General features: G+C 50.6%; 1 protein-coding gene across 3 annotated transcripts in view; it reads right to left on the reverse strand.

Moving 5' to 3' along the window:
• Tmem120b (transmembrane protein 120B) overlaps positions 1–17,339 on the reverse strand; it is a 43,306-nt gene that overhangs the window by 1,825 nt on the left and 24,142 nt on the right. The window contains exons 3-11 of one of the 3 annotated variants that reach the window (XM_052167691.1): positions 16,963–17,079; positions 15,215–15,274; positions 14,296–14,391; positions 11,486–11,575; positions 2,106–2,171; positions 1,685–1,746; positions 1,093–1,185; positions 600–664; positions 60–128 (exon numbers count right to left, since the gene is read on the reverse strand). In XM_052167691.1, coding sequence (XP_052023651.1) covers positions 60–128; positions 600–664; positions 1,093–1,185; positions 1,685–1,746; positions 2,106–2,171; positions 11,486–11,575; positions 14,296–14,391; positions 15,215–15,274; positions 16,963–17,079 — 718 coding nt within the window. Of the gene's footprint in view, positions 1–59; positions 170–599; positions 665–1,092; positions 1,186–1,684; positions 1,747–2,105; positions 2,172–11,485; positions 11,576–14,295; positions 14,392–15,214; positions 15,275–16,962; positions 17,080–17,339 lie in introns of those variants that run through there. The other 2 variants (XM_052167693.1, XM_052167692.1) reach the window with 2 other exon arrangements.

A 17,339-nucleotide genomic window follows, 5' to 3' on the forward strand; every position in this document is an offset into this window, starting at 1 on the left:
TCCCTACTGCCAGACAGACAGACAGACAGACACGTGAGAGAGGGAGGGAGGCATGATACCTGCCATTCTTTGCACTCCTCGTGGCTGGAAAGCTCAAACAAGGTGACGGCATTGTAGAGCTGCCAGAACTGGAGACAAGGAGACAGGCACCACTCACCCATCAGTTTCCCTGCAGGTCCGTGTGGAAAAGCCAGGGAAATGGACCAGGAACCCCAGCACCCCAGACCAACTACCCAAGACATGGGCATCCCTACCCCGTGAAACCGCAAGTGTCTCGGGTACAGCAAGTCCTAGATCCTGAGGAAATGGGACCACGGGGGTGGGGTGGGGTGGGAGTCTACCTGAGGCTTTCCACCTCTCCTTCAGAGAGAAAGGCCCATCCTGTGCTATGACCGCAAGCAGTGGGGAAGCCCCAGGAAGCTGTGAGTCTCCGGCATAAGTGTGTCATAATAGGGAGCTAGGTTTGGGTGATATTTGCATGGATGGGCACCTTGTCCCAAATACCGGAGACAGACACCTTGTGAGGGAGGGGAGCCCCAAAGATTTCCTGTTCCCAGAGGTCATCCCCGACAGTGGTACCCGCAAACAGAAGAACTCACATGGCCGCAGAAGAGGAAAGGCAGGAGGAAGGTGAGGCCCCGCCACATCCAGGACTGGAACCCTTCTGTGGGGAAGAAGAGAGTACGTGTGTGTGTGTGTGTGTGTGTGTGTGTGTGTGTGTGTCTGCTTAAAAAAACCACACAATCTCTCTGTTGCCCAGGCTGACCTCAAACTTCTGGGCTCAAGTGATCTTCCCAGTTCAGCCAACCAATAGCTGGGACTTGATATGCTCTGCCACACCCAGCTGTGTAATTGGGTATATTATAAAATTCCAACCAGAAAGAGGCAGCCCAGGGGGTAGAGTCCAGGCCCAGCACCGAGGTGTCTAGAACCCTCACTTGGTGGCTGAAACAGGATCCCTGATCAATTATGACAGCAAGCGGGTGAGGACCCTGCGGCATGGAGGTCCTCATGACCTTCTGACGCTGGGCCTCCTCCACTGGAGTGGGGTGGACCGGCCTTCCCAAATCTACCCGGTGCCCAGCTACTCACCCACAGTGAGGTCCAGGTGGTTCCTCTCCCCCAGGGCCCGCAGTCTGTAGAGGCAGCCCCTCTGGTAATAGTACTGTAGAAACTGAACACAGCCTGTAGAAGGAGCACAATACCCGGGCTCAAGGAAAACATCATACCCAAGGCCTCTCCCCGAAATCCTAAGTCCTTAAAAGCAGACAAGTGTAGGTGTGGGTGGGCTGTGCAGAGGGGCAGGACGAGCGTACCTGCTTAACTTTGATTTTAATCATTTACCAGTTATGCTTCTATGTGACAACCTCATTTTTTAGCAGCTGTGTTCCCTCTGCGTGGGGCCACTGCTTTTCCATCTTAGGTTGCCCACTGCACCCAGCATAATTCCCCATTGCTTCCCTTCCAAGAAGCGTTTACTGAGTGCCCACTGCAAGCCTCAGAAAAGCCCAGAGGTTTCTAATCTGGTCAGTGCTTTGCTGGGTCGTTACATGTCTGAGCTGTCTGTACTCCAAGGGATAAAGCCTGTTCGGACCAGTATGGCGGGGGGGGGGGGGGGGCGCGGAAGGGGGGCCGCAGATGGAGAAACCAGGTCTCTCCCGCTAAGCTGGGCTCGAGTACTCACTCTGAAAAATGGAGAACGCTAAAAACTGATTTCGAAACTTCTGATAAATTAGTCCATTAGGCCTGGAAAAACAACCAGAAAGGTGGACACACTGTAAAACCAGGCATTCATCCTTACCACAAAAGGAAGAAAACATTTCTGTCCCTTGTCCTCAAGCTGACTGGGTCACACCCGCCACCCTTTCTAGAATGGAGGGACATCGTGGTCACTCTCGTTCCCCGTGCTGTTCCCTGTCACCTCTGCCCTGGTCAACAGAAACTATGAAATAGTCCCCAGAAAGCTCCCAGCTGGCTCCGCAGGACCCTGGCAGCACGGGCCTCTGGCCCAGTTTTCAGTTGACGATTGCTTTCATGTCACTTTTGAGACCCCTTTCCCCGAGTACCAGCCCTCGCCCTGACTCCAGCGGACGGGGAAGACTTACCATGTCAGCATCACTCCTGACAGGAACGTGGAGACGTAATGGTGAGACACCCACCAGCCCTTGATTCTTGGAGAGAAGAAAGGAAGGAGCTCAGATGGAAAGAGAAAGGCAGGCAGGAAGCTTTCTCCTTCCTAGCCTAGCCTCCATGAGCAGGGGCTGCCCTGTGGCTGAGAAATAGCCCAACCAAACCTTAACCCTTCCTGCACAGGTCCATAAACCCAAACAAACTACTTGCTGATTGGTCCAGGGGCCTGCTCTGGTGTCCAGGAGTTTCTGTGACCTACAGAACACATCCTTATCTGCACAGGACCCTCAAAAGCCCCACCTCTCCAGCTGCCCAGCACTGAGATACCCCAAGCCTAGGGTCTATGCTGGACTGAACCACGTCTCCAACTTCTGCACTGCCATCTAATCTGGCGAGGTTACGGGGATACCAGGCAGAGGACCGAGGATCTTTGACCTACTGTCTCTGTAAGAGACAGACCAGGAAGATGGAGCGCAGAGGGAGGGCTGTAGAGAACACAGGGTGGGAAGGTAGCCATCCGCACGCCGGGAGAGGCGGAGAGCGGCACTGATGATACCTGATGAGGACGCCCAGCCCCAGAGCCACAGCAAAGAAACGTCTGCTGCTTAGGATGCCCCGTGTATATCTTGGGGCAGCAAGAAGTCCTTTGTACGCGCTGTCCTTAGGCTCCATTCTCCTTTCCTTGCTAGGCTCTGGGGTCCCAAAGTGAGTTTCAGATCCAATGTCAATTCCCCCAAAGCCCTTTCCTGACTACACTGCCTAACCCATGTCTACAACAGAACAAGAGGCACGTTACAAACGTAAGTCTGAGCTTCATTTTGTTTCTTTCTTCTTTCTTTTTTTTAAAAAGGATTATTATTTTATGTATATGAGTACACTGTAGCTGTCTTCAGACACCAGAGGAGGGCATCAGATTCCATGACAGATGGTTGTGAGCCACCCTGTGGTTGCTGGGAATTGAACTCAGGTCCTCTGGAAGAACAGTCAGTGCTCTTAACCGCTGAGCCATCTTTCCAGCCCCCTTTGTTTGTTTGTTTGTTTCTTTCAACAAGGTCTCATTATGTAGTTCACTGTGTAGACCATGATAGCCTTGAACTCAGATACTCAGGCTCTGTCCACCAAGTGCTGGGATAAGAGGCGAGTTCCATCACTTTGGGCTTTTTTTTTTTTTTTAAATTTATGTGTATGAATGTTTTGTCTGCACGATGTCTATGTACTGGGAGTGCGTGTGTGTGTGTGTAAGCTAGAAAAGGGTGTTGGATTCTGTGGAACTAGAGTCACGGACAGTTGTGAGCTTCTGTGTGGTGCTGGGAATTGAACCTAGGTCCTCTGAAAGAAGGTAGTGCTCCTTGTTTTCTTTAAAGATTTATTTATTAAATGTAAGTACACTGTAGCTGTCTTCAGACACACCAGAAAGAGGGCATCAGATCTCATTACAGATGGTTGTGAGCCACCATGTGGTTGCTGGGATTTGAACTCAGGACCTACTGGAAGAGCAGTCAGTGCTCTTAACCGCTGAGCCATCTCTCCAGCCCCAAAGACAGCGCTCTTAACTGCTGAATAATCACTCATCCCTGGCTTCATTTTCTTTATGGTGTTTATTATGCGTGACTGTTTCTCATCTGTGAGCAGAGCCTCTTTCCCATACAGATATAAGCCTCAGAGGAGCAGGGCAGGGTGTGTCCTTGTTGCTCACCTGTGGCAGTGGAAACAGCAGCTGCTTAGTAAATGTGTAATAATCACACATGTATTGTGCATTTGTGTGTGTGCACACACACGCACACACAAGCACACACACATGGTCAGTGTTACCCCACACAGGCATAGATATGACATTACAGTGGTGTCTCCCACACATCCCAAGTTTATCTGCTATCATCTGTCAAAGATCCAGGCCTGGCCTTGTATGCAGTTAAAAGGTGCAGGAATCTTATTGTGAGAAATTGGGGCTCCTTCAGCTTGGGGTTCCTGAACCTAGTTATATCCACCTCAGCATCAGAGCCAGCCCAGAGAAGAGAGGCTGGGTCCTCAAACTTGCAAGTCCCAGGTCTGCTTCTGGCCTCCCTGGCTTCTCCAGCTGGCCTCTGGGAATTCCTCTCCACCACACTGTAGCAACCTGTGTGGCCAAAACACCTGGGAGCTGCAAGCTCCTTAGAGACCCGGCAATGGGAATGGCGAGCCCTGATCTTCACTTCAGAACCCTCTTCGGAGAGGATTAAGGAGATGGATCCAAGGAGCTATCTCTCCCATCCTAGCACTCAGGAGGCAGAGGCAGGCTGATATCTGAGTTCAAGACCAGTCTGGTCTACACAATGAGACCCAGTCTTTAAAAAAAAAAAAAAAAAAAATCAAGGGGACCATGAGACTCTGCCATTGGAGGAAGGGGGCGCTAAGACTTTCTTCTCAACAGGAAAAACAATCTACCACACGCAGGTGACCTGGCTCTATGTTGCCACCACTCCCAACAGCAGGTAAATAACATGAATGAAATAATGTCCAAGACCTGTGGCTATTGAGAGAAGCAGTCTGAGGCCAGGTATGGTGACATATGCCTGTAATCCCAGCACACGGAAGGTCAAGACAGGCTCTGGAGGGTCTTGGAGGCTCTGGAGTTCAAGGCCAGCCTGGACAATATATCAGAAAGTGTCTCAAATATAAAGAAAGGTTACTAGCAATTGCTGCTCCTCTAAGGGACCAGAGTTCGGTTCCCAGCATCCACATTAGGTGTCTCACAGCCCACCTATAACCCAAGCTCCAAGCTCCGGCCGACTCAACACCTCTGGCCTCTGCAAACACTCCCTTAGAGATGTCCTCCATGCTCCTACACACGGATGTCACAGAGGGGGTCAGGGTAAGACACGAACTCCTTTGTCCCCAGCAGCCCTAATGGATTTGCAGCCTTTCAGATTCTGAAAGACTCCAGCTCCGGTTTCTTAACAGTAAAGGCAGTTTGCCAGATTAAGACTTTCCACTTAACAATCAACCAAGAGGTCTCGCTGCAGCCTCCCCAGAGCCTTGCGGGGCCGCGCCACAGCCCTCAGCCCTTGGCTGCTCCCGAGGCCCCTTTGTCCTACTTCCATGCAAAGCTCCCGCAAGAAACTCTCCCTCCCGGTGTGGGAGCAACTCAGGCTGGATGCAGACCCTGGGCAGCAAGCCTGACTGAGCAGCGGCTTTTAATTTCACAGCTCGCTGTGCCCAGAGCCCGGCTCTGACAGATGCCACCAATAAACACGGCCAGGCGACATCGGGTGAAACTAGAAATCCACCTTCCTCTCCGGCTTCGCATTCACGAGCACAGTCCTCTCCATAGCCCAAGGCTCCAGGCCGGTTCTCTGCATCCGCGTTTATGTAACAGTTTTCATTATAAATAGAATTCGGATACTATGCAATTCGGTGGGCTTAAGGGTTTCTGCGGAGCTGGCAAACCATCACTACAGTCACCCCCACTAGACCTGGACCATGTAGGCATCACTTTCTGGACCCGTTTGCTATAGAAATGCAGCTTGCAGGGGCACCGCGGGCTCCTGGGAGAGCAGGTACGCCTGCGTCTAGAAGGCAGGGACAGAACGAACTGGCTGTTGAACTGCGCGTGGGAGAGCCCACTGCTTCTCCCTGCAGGACACGTTAGCCTGCATAGAAGCAGAGGGTGCACCAGGCGCGCGGCTCAACACCAGGTGGCCTCTGGCTTTGTGCTTTGGATTTTCAGGAGAGCCTGTGGGATGACTTCTGCTGTGCAGACTCTCTCCCTGCCCACCACCCTCAAAATGTTTGTTCTAAGTCTAAACCCTAAAAAAAAAAAAAAAAAAAAAAAACAGTGGGAGCCGGGGAACCATGGCTGGCTCCTTGCAGTCATTCTGATCCAGAAGGGAAGGCTTGTTTGCCACCTGTCAGTCATCAGGTATCCTGGCTCCCAGACCTCTGCTTCCTTATGGGGTGGCACCTCACCCAGTGAGGGGTTTGAATGGAGAGGAAGAATAAATCTGGACACAGCTCGAGCCAGCCCTCTGGGTTCCGCAGCCCTCCAGCCACAGTGATTGGCTGACAAGTAAGCAAGTGACTCAGGCCTAGCCAATCAGAAGTCTGTGTCAAGACTCTTGCTGGCTTGGTGGGAAGGACTGGAGGACTTCCTGCTCCCGCTTTGTGGATGGGATAGGAAGGCAGCAGGGGCTGTGGGGAACGATCCAGGGGAAAGCGGGTAGCCATTGGGGTACTGACATTGCTAGAGCCCTTCTTGCCTCCTTAAACTTCCCAGATAAGGAGCAGTCACGGCAGGCTGGAGAATGGCACAGACTGCTCTTCCAGAGGTCCTGAGTTCAATTCCCAGCAACCACATGGTGGCTCACAACCAACTGTAAAGGGATCTGACGCCCTCTTCTGGGGTGTCTGAAGACAACTACAGTTGAAATAATAAATAAATTTAATTTTTTAAAAAAGCAATAAACACCCTTCAGATTTGGTCACTGATAGGTTTCCCACATTTCTAAAACGAAAGAAAAGCTGACTGTTTATTGAGCTAATGAATCACCCAGGATGTCCCCTTCTCTCTCTCTCTCTCTCTCTCTCTCTCTCTCTCTCTCTCTCTCTCTCTCTCTCTCTCTCTTTTTTTTTTTTCCCCCGAGACAGGGTTTCTCTGTGTAGCCCTGGCTGTCCTGGAACTCACTCTGTAGACCAGGCTGGCCTCGAACTCAGAAATCTGCCTGCCTCTGCCTCCCAAGTGCTGGGATTAAAGGGTGCGCCACCACTGCCCAGCTGATGTCTCCTTCTCAAAGTAGGACAATCCCCACCGTGCCACCCCAGACCTGCTTTCCATGACCCCAGGTTACAAAGCAGGAACACGGATGAAGTTTGTGTTCATGCTTCCAGGAGCCCACCACAGAAGGCCTATGTGGCTCAGGCCTGCTCTCCCAGGACATCTAGGCCTCCCCAAAGACCTCTCTGTACCGAAGGCCCCAGATTCCATTCATCTCAGCAAGGCTTGCTTATGGGGTGCTTACTGGGTACCTGCCCTCAACAGGCCCTGTGGTGCTTAAGGGGTGAAAGAGACCAGAGAGACGGCTCAGTAGGAAGGCCGCCCGCTGCCAAGCCTGACAGCCTGAGTTCGATCCCCAGAGCCTTCATGAAGACACAACTGCATACACACCCATCCATAGACACAGAGACAAGAAAAAATATAAAAATGTAAGATATATGTAGCTGATTAAGATGAACATGGTTAAGTAATACATAAATAGACAATAAACTTAATGTAAAAAATTAAGATGGAGTTGCCCTCCTGCCTTGCTCCGTATGCCCGTCTCCCCACAGACTGGCCACAGCTCCTGTAGCCACTCTAGCAGCTAGGGCCCACTGGGTCTAGTCAGGCTCCCCGCCCCCTGCCATCCCCGCCCCCAGGCCTTGAGCTCTAGTTACTCTTTTTAAAAAGTCTGAGAGTGATCCCTAGAGGCAAAGAATGAGTTATGTCAAAATCTCTAACCCAGCGTCTGACACTGTGGGACAAACCCAACGAGTGCGGAGTGGGCGTGGGGGCGTGGGCAGGGCAGACCCACAAACGCAGCAAAGCAGTCGCCCCTTCCATGGCACCCAGAAAGCTCCTGCTAAGCTTAATAAGCAAGTGAGGTGTGGTCTGGAGCTCCACACAGCTGACACTTTAGTGCCCCTGGTGAGCCTCATCTCTCCAGGGGACCCTCTCTTGTAATTCTGTTCCTTACGCTCTGGTAATGGCCAGTCCACAGCTTGGTGTACAAAAAACAAACCCAAAATTAAAATAACTACTACCAATGTGCTCTCAGCAATCCTTTATTGTCTGTCTCTCTGTCACCTATTATATCTATATCCTCCATCCATCCACCCACCCACCCATCCATCCATCCATCATCCATCTACCTATCATCCATATCCATCATCCCTATATTCATACATCCCCATCCATCTATTCATCTGCAATTCATCTATTACCCATCTGTCTTTTTATCCATCCATCCACCCATCCATCCATCTACCCACCCATCCATCCATCCTCCATCAATCCATCCATCCATCCATCCACCCACCTACCCATCCACCTACCCATCCATCCACCCATCCACCCACCCATCCACCCATCCACGGGTGCACCTATATGCCTTTGCCCAAGTGTTGTATCCCCTGGAGCGGGAATTACTGGCAGTTGTGAGCTGCCTGATGTGAGTGTGGGGAATCCAACTCCAGGTCTCTGCAAGAATAATATATGCTCTTAACCACTGAGTCACCTCTCTCCATGCCCTGCCCTCCCCATACTCTTAAGGTGTTCAGTGGAAACAATGAAACTGTCAGCAAGCCCATGGGAGACAGGAAGAGAGCAGGCAACCAGAAAGTCAAAGACCGGGAGGGGAGGAGAAGATGGAACTTGGTGTGGTGGCACATGCATTTCATCCCGGCATTTGGGAGCAGTTGAAGGATCTCTGTGAGTTCAAGGCCAGCCTAGTCTATGTAGCTAGTTCCAGGCCAGCCAGGACTACATAGTGAGACCCTATTTCAACAACTATCCAAAAAAAAAGTAGGACTGTGGCCAGACATGGTGGTACACCTGTAACCTTGGCAACAGAGGAGGCTAAAGCAGGGAGAACCCAGTCTGGGTTACAGTGAAGACTCTGTCTCATAAGGAAAGAAAAAGAAACGAGCACATAAAATGGGGAGGAGGTTGATTTGAGACGTGAAGAACTCATGGCCCAGGTCATACATGGAGATGGCTTCATTGGCACAGACAGGACAGGGGACGAGGACGGCTTGAGAAACACTGACTTCATCTACCTGTTACAGGCCATCCCTAAGCACTGCTGTCCCCTGGTGGGGTGGCAGCTCTGGTCCTTACCTCTCTGCTCAGTGTTCAGGGTGAGAACACACAGGGGGAAGAACCTGCCACGAGAGACAACCAGGGTGTCACGTGACTTGGAGGGTGGTTGGCAGATGATGTCCCAGTTCCCCAGTTTTGAGGGTTCGGAAGGGGTGACTTTGTCCTAGAACTAGCTTTGTAGGCAAGACTGGCCTCTCGAACTCACAGAGATCCACCTGCCTCTGCCTTCCAAGTGCTGGGATTAAAGGTGTGTGCTACAAGGCCCAGTAGAAGAACCAAGCTTAACAACTCAGCTCTAGGCTGAACCTCACTAGCCCTCAGGAGCGTGGGGCCGACAGGGTGACCTCAAGGGTAATGGCACTTGCCACCAGGCCTAACCAACGTAAGCTCAGCTCCCAAGGAAGACCTGAGAACCAAAGCTATTCTTAGCCCTCCACACTTAGACTGGTGTTATATATTCCTTGCCTAAGGTAAAGAAATAATTTTAAAAAGAAAATATGGAGAGAGGGTAAATACGGAGAGGGGGTAGTAAGTTAAGGGTCACCAAAAAAGGAATCAGACTTTTTGAAAACAGGCCCCACAGGTGGCAAGTCATGAATTTTTTTTTTTTTTTTGAGACAGGATCTTACTATTTAGCCCTGGTGGGCCTGTAATTCACAAGAGATCCACCTGCCTCTGCCTCCTGAGTGCTGGGAGTAAAGTCGTATACTCCTGCTCTTAGCATATTATGGATCTTTTAAGTATATTTTAATTATAGGTATTTATTATAGGTGATTTACTCCTGCCACTTTGTGGGTCCCAGGAACAGGTCAGGTGGTCAGGCTTTGGGGCAAGAGCCTTTGGCCACCACAATCTTACCAGCCCCGAGTCATGGATCATTTTAAAACACATTTTTTTAGTCTTTTAAAAAAATGTAGCTGTTATTTTATGTGCATTGCTGTTTGGCCTGCATGTAGGTGTGATCCATCTGTGCCCAGTGTCCTTGGAGGCTAGAAGAGGATGTCGGATCCTCTGGGGCTGGAATGATGGCTGCAGGTGCTGGGAACCAAACACAGGCCCTCTGCCAGAGCAGAAAATGCTCCTAACTGCTGGGCCATCTCTCCAGTCCCCAAATCATGGATATCGTGACTGGGTCCCGGGACTCTGCTCAGAGGTAGGCAGAGCTGAGAGAAAATGAAGAAATCAGGGGGCTTCCTGAATTCAGGACCACTGGGAACCTCCTTAGGCCTAGATTCAGACACTGGCATTGAGATACGGCAACTCTCCCAAAGTGACAGTGTGACAGCGAAACAGTCCAAAGAGGGGCCATGGCCAGCCCGGTGCTCAGAGCTGCTCAGGGACACCCTGGTATGAGGTAGGGTTTCCACAAGACCCTCATCTCTTGTGCAAGACATTCTACACCTTTTACCAAAGTCCATTCACCCCGACAGTAACAATGTCCCACTGCGGACCCACCCCACTTGCATCTATGTTGCTTGCTGATGGATCTACAAGAATGTGTCAAAGAGGCCAAGTGTCAGACCCAGGAGGAAATGGCAAATCCATCCCAGGCTAGGATCAGAGAAATTACAAAGCCTTCCTTCCTGATCCAAGAACAAATGATGATAGAATATGCAAGAAATGTACGCTGTAGCTTTTCCCCCCAACCCCCGGGTATTTACAGACTGAAGATTGTTTCCCCCTGCAGAAACTGTTCCTCTTGCTATCAGCTAAACCTGTCTCATTGGTCCAGCTGTATGCAATAACCACACATCTGTGTTCAGCTCTACATTAGAAACACTCTGAGCTTCTGGGGTGTGGTATCAGTCTCCATCAGAGAGCCCACTCCACTCAAGCTCAGTTATTTCTGTGTGTCCATGTGTCTGTGTGTCCATGTGTCTGTCTGTGTGTCCATGTGTCTGTCTGTGTGTCCAGATGTCTGTCTGTGTGTCCAGGTGTCTGTCTGTGTGTCCATGTGACTGTCTTTGTCTTTTCTTCATTCCCTCATTGTCCCAGTCAGGTCCCCGGAACTGTGATAACTGCAGCACTCCAGCCTGGCCAGTCACAGCCTTGCATTCGCTGGTAACAAGGACTGGTTCAGAGACAGGTGTGCGGTCCAGCCGGTGCCTGCTCCTGGCCAGTGGAGCAAAGCTGGTAAAACTCTCAGCAGAAAGAAAACGTGTCCTGTTTGCTAGGAGTGATGGCAAAGGCCCAGGGCTGCTGGATCAGCCCACAAATAGACAGTACTGAGCGGGAGGGTGAAGGATAAGAGGGAGACCAAGGATCACTCAGAGTCTGAGACCCTGAATGTACCCTGCCCGAGATCAGTCCCAGTGAACCTCCTGTATTTTTATGAGATGACAGATTTCTAATCAGCCTGACTTGGAGTTTCTGTCGCTTGTCACCAAGAGACTGACCATAGAGTGGGTGTCATTACACCACAGCATCAGGCATGGTCTTCCCCACCCTGGATGTCAACATTTCTCTTTGGTTCCTTGTTCCTGCAAATGACCATGCGTCCCCACAGGCCGCACCTCTAGTTACCTGGAGCCATTGCTGATGAGGATGCTCTCCCGAATGGTCAAGGTGCAGTAATACCACACGAGCAGGAAGTTGAAGACTTCGTCTGTCACCCTGGTTGGAAGAAACATCCCCCAGGGAACAGCTTGAGCCTCCCCTCGCTGAGGGGACAGCCAGGACCAGAACTGCCCACATCAGTTCTCGGGTGTCTTCTCTTGCCTATGCCCAGACCCCGTGCCATCTCTACCTGAGGATTCCTCCCTAGCCATCCAGTCCACACAGCAACCCGAGTGCATCAGGTCTAAGCTATAAAACACCAAGGATTGATGAAAGCAGTGAGAGGCACACAAGAGCGTTCTCGGAACTCAAGAGTCAGCATGGTCGGTCCTGCCACATCCTGACCTCGCACTTCAGCCTCCAGAGTGGCTGCTATGTTTTCTAGTTGGCAAACCGTCACTAGAGAAGATCTTAGGAGACTTGTGGATAAGCAGAGGGGAGAAACAGGAAAATGCCCAGGCTCTAGGGGGAAGCTCAGACACTGGATTAGAACAGGACACACCACAGGCTGCTCCCCACCCCAGGAACCCAGAGGCCTCAGTGTAAGGACCTGTGACGGCATACCAAGAACACCAACTCTCTTCCAGAGGGGAGGAGGAGCAGGCATTACTGGTGTGCACAGCCTTTGCCCTCGGGGGCACAGGCCAAGCAGTGGCAGCAGGCAGGCATGGACTAAGAACCTGCAAGGACCTTTGTTGGGAAATTCAAGTAGCCAAGACAGCAGCTGGACTCTCTCCGCAAAGTGCATGCCAGGATATAAACCCTTGACATTTAGGCCAAATGCCTAAACCATACTTGGCTGCCTCTCTGCTTACAACAGAAAACCCAAGCAGAGAGAATGGACCAGACCCTCCTGGTGGTATATGGTCCCTTCCTCTCTCTGCTCCATCAGTGATGGGCAGGCACTGGGTACTATCACATAGTGAAAGGCTATAGCCCCATGAGGTGTGGCTTCTTGCCGCTGCCTGACAAATGGAGGGACTGGGGACCCCATAGGGAATCTACGCAGAGATAAAGCCATTCTGCCTCAAGGCCAGGATTGAAACCCTGATAGCCTGGCTGGCTCTTCTTGGTTTTTTGGGCATCAATCTTTCTACGTTATCAATTGTCTTATATATGCCATGCTGGCCTCCAACTCTCTCCAAGTCAGTGATGACCCTGAACTTCTATTTTTTTTTTTTTTTTTTTTTTTTTTGGATTTGATTTTTTCGAAACAGGGTTTCTCTGTATAGCCCTGGCTGCCCTGGAACTCACTCTGTAGACCAGGCTGGCCTTGAACTCAGAAATTCACCTGCCTCTGCCTCCTAGAGTGCTGGGATTACAGGCGTGCGCCACCACCGCCCGGCTGATCCTGAACTTCTGATCCTCCTGCCTCCACTCTCTGAGAGCTGGGATTATAGGGTAGTACCACCACACCTGGTTTATTCGGTGCTGAAGACTGGACCAAAGCCTTCTTGCATACCAAGCAAGCACCCTTCCAACAGAGTTACATCCTCAGCCCTATTGATTCATTTATTTTGTAACTGAGATTTAATTCACACACCATAAAAATTTTCCCTTTTAAAGTGTATCATTTGAAGGCTGGATAGTACAGGCCTTTCATCCCAGCACTTGGGAGGCGCAGGCAGTGGATCACGGTGAATCCAGGGCCTGCCTGGTCTACGAAGTGAGTCCTAGGCCAACCAGGGCTACAAAGAGACCCTATATCAAAGCAATAAACAAACAAATAAATAAATAATAAAAATCTAAGGGCTGGAGAGATGGAGTTAAGGGTACTGACTGCTCTTCCAAAGGTCCTGAATTCAAATCCCAGCAAACACATGGTGGCTCACAACCATCCGTAATGGCATCTGATGCCCTCTTCTGAGGTGTCTGAAGACAGCTACAGTGTTCTTACATACAATAAACAAATAAATCTTTAATAAGTAAATTAGTAAATAAACAAAAATTTAAAAAGCATGTGGTTTGCCAAGTGGTGGTGGCACACGCCTGTAATCCCAGCACTCTGGGACGCAGAGGCAGGCAGATTTCTGAGTTCGAGGCCAACCTGGTCTACAGAGTGAGTTCCAGGACAGCCGGGGCTACACAGAGAAACCCTGTCTCGAAAAAACCAAATCCAAAAAACCAAAACCAAACCAAAACAAAACAAAAACAAAAAAACAAAAAAAAAGGCATGTGGGTTGCTGTCTTTTGTTCATTCTGTTATACCGCTGATTTCAGAGCATTCCAGCATTCTCAAAATTAAAATAAAATAATGAAATAAAATAAAAATACTGGCACCCTTGAATTGCTATTCCCCTTTCCTATGTCCCCTGGCAAGTTCTACCCCACTGTGTGTCTCTCTGATCCCGTCCCTCTGGGCATTTCATACTAACGGACATGTACAATACATGTGTATCCGTGTTCTTTCACGTAGCATGATACTGTCAAAGCTCATCCGTGCTCCAGCATGTCAGTGCTGGGCCCCACACTAAGGCTATATCACATCCCAGCAATGTGCACAGACCACATTAGACTCTGCCCGCTGCCACATCCTGAGGCCCTGCCGGGCAGCAGCTAAATCCATAAAGCTTGCTAGATGGATACGGGGTGGGGAGGAATGCTGCTTCCTGTCAGAGCTGCTCCTTCCCAGGCCCTACAGTAGCCATGGGTTAGGGGAACAGAAAAGACAAACTCCCCGAGCCCCGCCTCCCCGAGCCCCGCCTCCCGAGCCCCTCCTCCCCGAGCCCCTCCTCATGCCTCCTCACACACCCACACACACCACCGTGCCCCATTACCTGTAGTGAAGGACAAAGCGGCATGCCACAGCACCCAGAAGCAGGATTATGGTCAGGTAGAGTTTAAACTTCTCATACTCGTCCTTGTAGGCAAACCTGCCACGACAGACACCCCAGGAAAGGTCTCAGATCGCTACCATGCCACAGTGCCCCGCCAGCCCCTACCCCTGCCTTTGCTGCCATGTCCTGCCCGTTGATCTGCATGGGTACCTGACCTGGTGACGTCTACTGAGGGAAAGAGGATCAACTACAAGAGGGCCTTGTCCCTGGGTTTTGACACCATGTTGGGGACAGGCATGGGTCACACAGACTAGTTTTCTCTACCCTTACCTAAAGACTGCAGCATAGCCGGGCGTGGTGGCGCATGCCTGCAATCCCAGCACTTGGGAGACAGACACAGGCGGATCTCTGAATTCGAGGCCAGCCTGGTCTACAGAGTGAGTTCCAGGACAAAGTGAGTTCCAGGACAGCCAGGGCTACACAGAGAAACCCTGTCTTGAAAAAACAAACAAACAAAAAAGACTGCAGCAAAAAATGAGGGCTAATGACAGCTGGAAATGTCACCTAGATTAATTTAGACAGGACTCTCTGTACCCCCTGGACAAACGCTGTGCTAAGATTTAGGATAGAGCTGATGTCAGGGAAAACATCACGGTCCTATCCACAAACAGACTGACTCTGAGAGAGTAAGAAAGGAGAGATTCCCCCAAAGGCTCCCCGACTGAGGTGGGCAGGGTCAGAAAGCCAGATAGCCAGGGCCCAACTGCTAACAAGTTTTGATCCATGCAAAATCCCTAGCTTCAAACCATCGTCCCCAAATAAAGAGTCAGTCGGGATCTGGGCACAGGGGATCGGGTTGGGCACACAGGATCCGGGCACAGGGGATCGGGTCGGGCACACAGGATCTGGGCGCACTCACTTGGCCTGATTGCTGAGTAGGGTCACGTTCACATTGCCAAGAACCAGATTCAAGTAGAGCCTGGAAGGAAAGACCTGTGAGGGTGCAACCAACACTTTTCAAGTTTAGTGAATGCACGCTGAGTGCCTCACATCACAGACACAGGAGGCTAAGCCGATGGTCAAATGGGCCCCACAACGTGAGAACGGTCCATTTCACAGCATCCCCTTCATCATGGAGGAGCTTCGAAGCACAGTAACTACATATATGACAGCATGCCCATCTGCTTCTGAAGCTAACTTATAGGCCTTATCTCCCAGCCTCCTTTGCAGCCAGATGCAAGCATGTCACTAACCTGTAGCCCAAGTATGACTAACGTAAGGCCAAAGAGTCAAAGACATTTATTCAACATCCAAGTCCATTCTCATGAACGTGCTCTCTCTCTCTCTCTCTCTCTCTCTCTCTCTCTCTCTCTCTCTCTCTCTCTCTCTCTCTCACACACACACACACACACACACACACACACACACACAAAATCTAACCCAATGAACACCCACCCTAGGTTTTTAAATCCTCAAGACCACTGAGGAACCAGATTTGTTCTTTCTGTTAGAATGGCTAGGCAGGTAGAAGCAAGCCTAGCATTGCTGGGTGGGGGTGGGTGACAGCTTATAGAAAAGACCTGTCTATGAATAGAATAAATGTACACAATAGAAAAGACAGTTAAAAAGAAAGCTCACAGAGCGGTGGGTTCTAAGAGCATCTAAGTGGCAGGATCCATCCATACCTGGTCTATATTTGTTCTAATATCTTAGCTACATACCCCTCATTTCTTCTTAAGCCACTCTTGTGTTGGCTACCCTGTGCAACACAGACTCCCAGCTAACATAACATCTCCAAAAGGCTCCGGAGAGAAAAGCTGGGGAAATGAATTCAAGCAACACACTGCTAGAGGGTAATAGAGGAGATGCTGTTAAATGGGAAATGTTAAATGTTAACTTGGGAAGTGTTTAATCCAAATACAGCAAAAAGTCAAAAAGGACAGATGGGCTATAACATCCCAGGGCTACCGTATAATACCCATCTGGGTGAGGCTCACAAGCAACCTTTCCTCAAGAAAAGAGCTGACTCCATGCTGGGCTCAACCCTGCTTCAAAAACAGAAAGAAGGACACAGTGTGGCACACACCGGTAATTCCAGCTATCCAGAGGCCAAGGCAGGGGGATCACCTTGAGCTCAAGGGAAGCTTGGTCTACAGGGAGTCCCAGGCCAGCCAGAGCAAAATAATGAGGCCCTGCCTTAAAAGATTTAAAAAAACAAATAAACAGATAGCTGGGATTTAGCTGAGCCTAGAACACTGCCAGTGTACCAGGGGGCCCTGGTTCCAATCCCTGAGGGAAACAAAGTGTATGTCGGAGACACTTCAGTGTAATACAGCAGATTGTTGAGGACAAAGAAAGTCACTGCTGTCACAGGCATGACAAGGACAATACTGGGCATGCAAAATGTACTCACTACATGTTGGTTCTCTTAAGAGAGAACACTTTCCTTCTACACCAGGTGGCACATGCAGGTACCAGGTGCCAGCTCAAAAGAGTTGCCCCAGGGACGTCACTCCCAGCCACAGGGGAAGGACTGCAGCTCTTCCTAAAGTGGGAGGAGCAGGGACAAAAGTGTCCCCCCCACCTTGTCCTGTTCTCCCCTGTCCTGTGAGTCTCACACCCCAGCAGGGCGTGGGGGCCTTCAGTAGGAAATCAGAGGGCTCGTACCCATTCTTCTTCGGTAGGTAGGCCTCCATGTCGAAGAAGACATTCTGCCGCTCCTTAATGTCGGCGGTCATCTGCTGGATAAGCTCCGCCTCCTCTTGGCTGGAGTGGTGCTTGTACCTGTAACGGGAGTGATGCTGAGCTTCTGTAGCCTGAGACGGAGGCGACATCCTTGAATCTCTGCCTCCTTTCCCATACCCGGCAGATGAGGATACATGGGGCACTTCACACAGGGCAGCTATGCAGAGGTCACGTAAGTAGGCACCGTCTGGAATGGTACTCGGCGCACAGTGGCTGTGCTAAGCCGTTTTCTTCTATTGTAACAGAACTCAAACATTCCTAAGAGGACTGACCAAGAGGCAGGAGATGGTATTAGCCGC

Source organism: Apodemus sylvaticus, chromosome 22, assembly GCF_947179515.1.
Source record: "Apodemus sylvaticus chromosome 22, mApoSyl1.1, whole genome shotgun sequence".
NCBI lineage: Eukaryota > Metazoa > Chordata > Mammalia > Rodentia > Muridae > Apodemus > Apodemus sylvaticus.